Source organism: Nyctereutes procyonoides, unplaced genomic scaffold (genome assembly GCF_905146905.1).
Source record: "Nyctereutes procyonoides isolate TBG_1078 unplaced genomic scaffold, NYPRO_anot_genome, whole genome shotgun sequence".
Lineage (NCBI taxonomy): Eukaryota > Metazoa > Chordata > Mammalia > Carnivora > Canidae > Nyctereutes > Nyctereutes procyonoides.
In genome coordinates, this window is record NW_026575034.1 from 20,780,486 (window position 1) to 20,788,675 (window position 8,190).

At 53.8% G+C, this 8,190-nt stretch overlaps 2 protein-coding genes across 4 annotated transcripts; one reads left to right on the forward strand and one right to left on the reverse strand.

Moving 5' to 3' along the window:
* Positions 1-140: 140 nt before the first annotated feature.
* On the forward strand, positions 141-1,550 carry TAF10 (TATA-box binding protein associated factor 10). Its single transcript, XM_055317667.1, has 5 exons — positions 141-399; positions 537-691; positions 930-994; positions 1,084-1,198; positions 1,380-1,550. The coding sequence occupies exons 1-5, from the start codon at positions 168-170 to the stop codon at positions 1,467-1,469; spliced, it is 657 nt and encodes a 218-aa protein (XP_055173642.1). The 5' UTR covers positions 141-167; the 3' UTR covers positions 1,470-1,550.
* ILK (integrin linked kinase) lies at positions 1,519-8,155 on the reverse strand. 3 transcript variants are annotated; one of them, XM_055317664.1, is made up of 13 exons: positions 8,062-8,155; positions 7,502-7,636; positions 4,161-4,326; positions 3,911-4,006; positions 3,614-3,710; positions 3,434-3,517; positions 3,242-3,327; positions 2,988-3,097; positions 2,751-2,878; positions 2,549-2,670; positions 2,354-2,453; positions 2,116-2,246; positions 1,519-1,930 (listed from the first exon to the last, which is right to left on the reverse strand). In XM_055317664.1, exons 2-13 carry the CDS (start codon positions 7,588-7,590, stop codon positions 1,781-1,783), a joined length of 1,359 nt encoding a protein of 452 aa, XP_055173639.1. In that variant the 5' UTR covers positions 7,591-7,636; positions 8,062-8,155; the 3' UTR covers positions 1,519-1,780. The 3 variants fall into 3 exon arrangements, with proteins under 3 accessions (XP_055173639.1, XP_055173641.1, XP_055173638.1); XM_055317666.1 differs by having other exon boundaries at positions 7,502-7,629; positions 8,062-8,129; XM_055317663.1 differs by lacking the exon at positions 8,062-8,155 and adding an exon at positions 7,933-8,046.
* Positions 8,156-8,190: the final 35 nt, after the last annotated feature.

The following is an 8,190-nucleotide window of genomic DNA, read 5'->3' on the forward strand; positions in this document are numbered from 1 at the left end:
GGCGGCATCTCTCTGGCAAGCCGACAACCAGGAGGCGGGAGACCCGACACAGACGACAAACATGGCGCGGGCGGGGCGAAGCGCGGGGCGTGTGACGTCACCCTGGAGTGTGCGTAACGTGAGCGGAAGCGGAAGCGGCTCTGTTCGCCGCCTCTCCCACCGGCCCGATGAGCTGCAGCGGCTCCGGCGCGGACCCCGAGGCGGCGCCGGGTTCCGCCGCCTCGGCCCCGGGCCCGGCGCCCACGGTCTCGGCCCCCGCAGCGCTGCCCGCCGGCACCGCTGCGGAGAACAAGGCCAGCCCCGCGGGGACAGCGGGGGGACCCGGGGCTGGAGCTGCGGCAGGGGGCACGGGACCCGTGGCGGCGCGGGCCGGGGAGCCGGCCGAGCGGCGCGGGGCGGGTGAGGGCCGGGCCGGGTGAGGGCGAGGCAGCGCCTGGGGCTGGGCCCAGCGGCGGGTGAGGGCAGGGGGTTTGAGGCCGACCTAAGCGGGGCTGCGCGTCTTCCGCCTCCATGTCTATTTGCTGCTTTTCCTCCAGCTCCCGTGTCGGCGGGCGGCGCGGCGCCCCCGGAGGGGGCCATGTCTAACGGGGTTTACGTGCTGCCGAGCGCCGCCAACGGAGACGTGAAGCCGGTGGTGTCCAGCACGCCTCTGGTGGACTTCCTGATGCAGCTGGAGGACTATACGCCTACGGTGGGCTTCCTGCCTGAACGGGCTATTGGGGCGCTGTCAGGCCAACCTTCCGCTACACCACCTGGATTTCCAGCTTTCTTTCCTACTTGCTCCCCTACTAGCTCTTTGGTTTATCCCCTCTGCCCACCCAAACCGTGGGCTTCCTGAAAGCCGGGCCTGTCCTCCATTTCCCTCATCCTCTCAGCCCAGCAGTGCACAGGGCAAACACTGACTGACAGCCCTCTCGTTGATCTCTCAGATCCCAGATGCAGTGACTGGTTACTACCTGAACCGTGCTGGCTTTGAGGCCTCGGACCCACGCATGTGAGTACAGCTTGGGTAGGTTAGAGCCTTGGGTGCTTGTGTGGAGTTTCTTGTCTCCTCTCCTTCTCACCCCAGTTTTTTCTCTCTAGAATTCGGCTCATCTCCCTAGCTGCCCAGAAATTCATCTCAGATATTGCCAACGATGCCCTGCAGCACTGCAAAATGAAGGGCACAGCTTCTGGCAGCTCCCGAAGCAAGAGCAAGGTGTGAGGGGAGGCTCATTGAATCAGTAATTATCTCCCACAGCATCGGAGGCTAATTTGTCCTGAAACCCCTTTGGGGAAACTAAGCCCTAGGGGAGGTGAAAGACCTACTCAGGGTCACCCACCTGGGATTGAAATCCGGAATTCCCCTCCTCAGCTGGTGCTCTTCCCTCTTCCCTCAGGACCGCAAGTACACTCTAACCATGGAGGACTTGACCCCTGCCCTCAGCGAATATGGCATCAATGTGAAGAAGCCGCACTACTTCACCTGAGCCACCCAACCTAAATGTACTTGTCTGTCCCCCTGTCCCCACACCAGCCTGTTTTCATAATAAACTTTATTGTGACAGGCAGGGCTGGTCCCTCCCATGCTGGGAGATACCGTGTGGCAAGTGACAAAGCTCTGAGCCTAGCCCCTTTGGGGGCTGCAGTGGTAGGGATGGGGGCAGGGGATGGGCCCCATGGCTGGGGTAGTACCATGACTGGAGGCAGGGGAGGCAACCAGAGGCCTGCTGCTTTGGGGAGACACACTCCCCTAACCGTGTCCTGACACCTCTGGAGTTTAGGCAAGGGCTTTCCAGCTCTACTTGTCCTGCATCTTCTCCAGGATAGGCACAATCATGTCAAACTTGGGCCGCTTAGCAGGGTCTTCATTCATGCAGATCTTCATGAGCTTACACACATGGGGGGAAATGCCTGGTGGGATGGTAGGCCGAAGGCCTTCCAGTGCCACCTGCAGATACAGGAAAAAACAAAATGGGTCTCAGAACTTCTAATATCCTGTGGGGAGAGGCCTCTAGTCCTCAGGAAAGGATTACCATATATTTGAACAAATATGGGAAGAGCCCAGCCCTGCTATAGTTGTTGTCACCACCACTACCATTCCTTCAACATAAGTGCATACAGTTGTTTTCTCACCTTCATTCCAATCTCCATGTTGGAGAGGTCAGCAAAGGGTACCTCCCTCGTCACCAGTTCCCACAGAAGCACTGCAAAACTCCACATATCTGCTGAGCGTCTGTTTGTATCTTCAGGCTTCTTCTGCAGAGCTGGAGGAACAGAACTTAACTGTTCCAGCTGCCTGTCCTGTCTCTGCCCCCTTCCATTGCTACTGAGCTGGCCCTTCTCTACCTCCCAACATGAGGCCCTCACTCACCTTCAGGGGCCACCCAGGCAGGTGCATACATGCGCCCAGGGCATTGGAAGGAGAACTTGACGTCGGCCATGCTGATTCGGGCAGTCATGTCCTCATCTATCTGAGGAAGAGAAGATAGATATGTGCAAGGAGGTAAGTCCTATTCTAGATGGAAAGGGCTCTGGGGCATGGGGCAGGAGTGAAGTGTGACCTCACCATTACACTACGGCTATTGAGTGCATGTCGTGGGATGAGGGGCTCTAATGTGTGCAGGAAGGCCATGCCCCTTGCCATGTCCAGTGCAAACTTCACAGCTTGGCTCTGGTCCACAACGAAATCTAAGGAGGCAAGAGTCAAATAGTTTGGAGAGGCTCACACACCCTGCCCCATCCCATGAGATTTGGTATCCTCTACTCACTGGTGCCTTCATGTAATACGTTGTACAGGGATCCATATGGCATCCAGTGTGTGATGAGGGTGGGGTGAGGAGCAGGTGGAGACTGACAGGCACCTAGCACTGGGAGCACATTCGGATGCGAGAAAATTCTGGAAGAGGGAGAGTATCCCTAGCTGAGATCAGCATAAAAGATCTCCCTCTGGGAGCTAGTCAGGGTTCCTTGGAACTAGCACCTTCCCATTTAGGCCCTTTCCCCACCTGAGACGGGGACACTCCTCATTGAAGTCCCTGCTTTTCCTTGTACTCCAGTCTCGAACCTTTAGCACCTTCACGACGATGTCATTGCCCTGCCAACGGCCCTTCCATAGCTGAGAGACAGGTAAGGGTTAGGAAGCTTTAATTAAAGCCACTGCTTTCGTGTCCAATAACTGGAGGAGAAACTTAAAAAACAGGTGCAAGAGCCAGTAATTTGTAGGGGACTGGGGAGGGAGGGGCAAGAAAGGCAGGGTCACCTCTCCAGAGTGATTCTCGTTGAGCTTCGCCAGAAAGTTGAGCTGTTTGAAGTCAATGCCGGAGTGTTTGTTCAGAGTCCCATTTCCTGAGAGTGTGGGCAGGTCAGGTACCCAAGCTTCACCCTACCTAACCCAGCCCCAGCAGCCCAGGGTTATTCCCTCGACCACCCCTCCCCCTTACAGCTGACTCACGGGGCCGAGTACGGGTGGTTCCCTTCCAGAATGTGTCCTTGTATGGAATACGGTTCAGGTTCTGGCCCATCTTCTCTGCCCGCTCTGGGGAAGAAAAACAGCTTTGGACCTAGCTGTAGTATGGAGTGAGAAGATAGACAGGGACAAGACGAGAGAATACAAACAGGTTGGGGGACAGACCTCGGAGGAGCTCTCTCAGGGGAGCCTTGGCTTTGTCCACAGGCATCTCTCCATACTTGTTACAAATGCTGACAAGGGCCCCATTAGCCACCAGGTCCTGGAATGAAACAGTGGCTGTGTTGAAGGGCTTTGCTGCCTCCCTGACCATCCCAACCAACCGTGAATACAGATGCAGCACCAGCTTGAGGGTCATCCATTCGGCAGCACTTCCAGGATAGGTTAACTGTTCTAGAATCTCCCCTTCAGGCTCAGACTTGGCTTCCCATCCATCCCAGGGCTCAGGGCCTGAGCACTCACCTCTGCAACCTGATCTTGGCCCCAAAAACACGCATAGTGCAGGGGCACATTTCCATGCTCGTTCACTGCGTTGATGTCAGCTTTATACTGCAGCAGCTGGTCCCCATGGCCAAGTAGAAGAGGCAGAAGACAGTCAAATGAGAGACGGGAATTGAGGCATGCGAGGAGGGAGAAGAGTACACGTGTTACAGTGCTTATGACTGACTTCCAGATGCGTGTAATGTAGGTGAGAGGGAGCATTCATGCATACCTTCTGCACAATATCACGGTGTCCGTGACTGGCCGCCAGGTGCAGGGGGGTGTCATCCCCGCGGTTCATCACATTGATTCGTGCCCCCCGCATTATCAGCATCTCAACCACAGCAGAACGGCCCTCTCGGCAGGCCCAGTGCAAGGGGGAGAAGCCATGATCATCCCTTAGGAAGGAACAATGATCATTGATTGGGAGGGGGAATGGGGGCGAAGGCTTTGCTATGGAAAAAAACTGATAGTCATTCTGAACAAGCTCCCAGGGAACCTTTACCTCCTCAGGATTCTGATTTCTCATTCATGCCAGCAACTCCCAAAGCCATCCAATTAAGATTTTCCCCTGAGCTTCAAACCTAACCAACCACCACCTGCAATCTCAACAAATCCATATGATTGACTGTCTTCATCACCATCTCCCACCAGCCTTTCTTTCCTAGCATGCCCTATCTCATTAAATGGTAACATTTTTCATCTGGTTTCCTTTGCATTCCTTTGCAACATCTGCTGGTCCTTTCTGTATTCACTGCATTTCACAGCCTCCTAGGATGCTAACTTGTGGCCCTAGATTGTAAAAATCTTAATGGGCTGTCATGTCTGCTAGACTGTGAGCTTTCTGAGAGAATGGATTGACAGCAGGTGTTTAGTGCACGTTGATACAAGGGTGGAGTGTCTTGGAGAAGGTAGGTCACAACTCACGGGAGAGGGAGCAAGCTTACTGATCGGATCTGGTACCGAAACCTAAGATCTAAAAATGCACTGGAATTAAAATAACGTTTCGGAAGGGTTTATAATGAAAAAAGACAAATGCTTTTAATAAGTCATTAGTAATGAGGCAGATACAAACCAGGATTTGTTTTGGTAAAACAGGATTCCTCTACTCAAGCAATCCTGGTTCCAGAAAATAGAGGAAAATGAGAATGGCTTCTTTGGAAAGAAAAGTATCTGACTTTTCCCCCCCAAGGACATGTATTTTTTAAAGTAAAAGAACTGTACAAAAGAAAAAAGAGAAAAACACTTGGTGGGATCAGGGCCTGACAGCCTGGGGCCATAAAAGGAAATTCCCTCTGGCCTGGTGTGTGTGAAGATGTAAGGGGCGGGGCAGGGGGTGGTCCGTGGTCTGAGATGGCTGCCTCCGGATGCCTTAGTGCTGCGGTCACTTCCCTTGTGGGGGCTCAAGGCATGGCCTAAAGCAGATTAGGGGTCTGGCCACTTGCAGGCCACCCAGATGTCCCCCTCTCCTGGGGGATGAGAGTGGGGGGCGTGGCTTTTAATGACTTTCCTCCACAGCTGCCCTCATCTGTTCACTTTAGAGATAGTCCAAAGCTTTCCCAGAGGTGGATTATCCCCACCTCCCCCTCTCTGAAGCAACTATCCTCCCCTACTTAATCAGTGAGTTTTGCCTCCCAGCTCTAATTTGTGCCCTGGTTTATCAGCCTGAAGTTTGTGTGGCAGGACAGGCCAGAGCCTGAGGGCAAAAGTATGAGCACAAGGTTTCTGCTGTTAGGCTGCCTGTCACCTCAGGACCACAGACTATAATCCTGAAAGCCCTGCAAGGAGTTCACCACACTTAATATCCTGCAGATAGGGTGCTTGGGCCCCCAAAGCCTATCCCCCGCAAACCAGCACCAAAGCCTTCCAGTTTCAGTAATGCCACCCATTCACCCTTTGGCACCAGGGTTTTATACAATGCAAGTCCCCCAGGACAACTTCACCTAAACCTGTATGACCCTACCAACAAAATAGTAAGAGTGCTCAGTCTTCATCTAAGCACCCTTTGAAGAATTATGAAAGAATTATGGAAATTATGTAAGAATATGAAAAATGGAAAAGTGACCAAGAATTATGAGGAATAGCATAGAGCCTACTGAGAACCTGTGAAAGCTGGATGAAGATGACAGGTGATCCTTACTCCTCAAACCTAAAAACTGAATAAAATTTTAAAACAAAAAACCCTGAAAACCCACCATCCTGAATCATCAACATCACTACTGCTTTTCCTAAAGCCTCCTCGCCTCAGCCAACCTTGAAGAACTTGTCTACATTCACTCTATTTCCTCACCTTCCATTCAACTTGCCTCCAGGCTGCTTGCTGCCTTGAGGGCTGGCAGTATGTCTGGGCCTCTAGCATGGGAGGTGTTTAACCAGCACTTTAAAGAAGGAACCCAGTGTTATTTGATTTCTTCATCCATTTTCCTCTAAGCAGCCTTCACAAAGATCATCAAATTCTCATTATTAATTGTAAATTCAACAGTTACTTTAAAGTGCTCAAGTTTTTTGACTTCTCAACAGCCTAAACTACTGTTGACCACTCCCCCTTCATTGAAACACTCACTTCTCTGAGCTTTACTAACATTTTCCTGTTTCTTCTGCAACCTCCAATGGCACCTTTTTAGCCTTGCAGGGTTCTCATTCCCTCTCCTTCACACCCATGTCTTCAGGTATCATCTATATGCTAACATCTCCCAAATCTGTGTCTCCAAGTCAGATTTCTCCTGAACTGCAAATCTGCATAACCAACAACCTACTCAACATTTCCACTTTGCTGTACAGTTACTTTACCATGTCACAGCAGCACTCATCATCCTTCAGCCTTGTCCAACTCAGTAAAAGCAACCATCTACCCAAGTGTCTGAGCCAGAACCCTGGTCATCATCTTTGACCTTCCTCACTCCCCACACCAAGTCTTATCAATTCTTTACACTAAAGATTTCAGGAATCCAAGCACTTGTTTTTCATCTGCCCCCATTCTAGTCTAAGGCATCACCGCTCCTGGGACAGACTTAGCAATTGCCTCTCCACATGGCCACCTGCTCTTTAAAAGGTATCCAAGAGGACACTTAAGTGGACAATCTCATCATATCACAGAGGGGCTTTAAACCCTAGCTCTTAACGTTAATGACCTTATCATAGTGTAAATATCCTTGCATGATCTGGCTGACCCTTGCAGCTGACCCCTCCAGTCTTATCTTCGGTGGTTTACCACTTGTACCCAAAGCTTCAATCCATAGAAGCTCACAGAAGTCTTCTATCCTCCGGGCATATGGACCGGTGGACAATTTCCAGATTCTCTGCTCACTGTCTTGCCTCCTATATTTTGCCGATGCAGTTCACTGAGGTTGGAAAGCTCTCTGCACCCTGCGCCTGAAAAACTCTTGTTGAGCAGTCAAAATTCAGCAGAAACACAGCTTCCTCTGTGGAAACCCTCTGCCCCCCACAGGCTGTGCTTTGCACTGGTCGCACAGGGTAGGAAAGCCAGCCGCCCCCAGCCGACGTGAGCGCCCCACATTGCGGAGAGGAGCTTGTCTCTGCCCTTCTTCTCACCCACCAGCCACGTCAGCTCACCCCTGGTTGAGGTCGTTCTCCGTGTTGTCCAGCCACAGGCGAACGGCCACCGCGTTGCCCTCCCGGCACTGGGTGAAAATGTCGTCCATAGCAGCGTCCCGGCGCTGAGCGCCCTAGACTGGGGAAGCCTGGGGACTGGGGAGAGTCAGGGCAGGGGGGTGAACCCCGAGCTTTGTCCCCTACCGGAGAGAAGTGTTCGTGTAGGGGGTGGGGGTCTCCCGCTGCCTCCCCGGCTCCTGGAGATCAGGGAAGCAGTTCAGGGAGGCGGGATGGTCCCTGGCTGTGTCCCCTGGGCGCCAGAGAAAGGCGGGTCCGCGCGGCGTAGGGGGTGGTTCGGGGGTAGAGTCCCCTGACGGAGGGGTGTCGGCGAACGGGCTCTGGGACCCTCCCGCGAACTGAGCTGGGGGGAGGGGAGTTCGGGCGCCCGGTACCCTGGGAGAGGCGATGGGGGTCCTTCCCGGGGGGGCCCTCCTTCCCTGCTCGGTATCCGGGCCGCGCGGAGGCCGGCGAGCTGGCCGGGGTCAGGCCTCGGGCAGGGGTACGGGTGCTCCCGCACTCACCGGGACTCGGGCTGGAGGAGCCTTCTTCGGGGAACTCCCGTCTGGCCGCGCCAGCCGCGCAGCCCCGCCCCTGGCCCTCTCCGGCCGGCGCGGGCCCATTCCTCCCTCCCTCCCGCCTCCCGCCTCCCG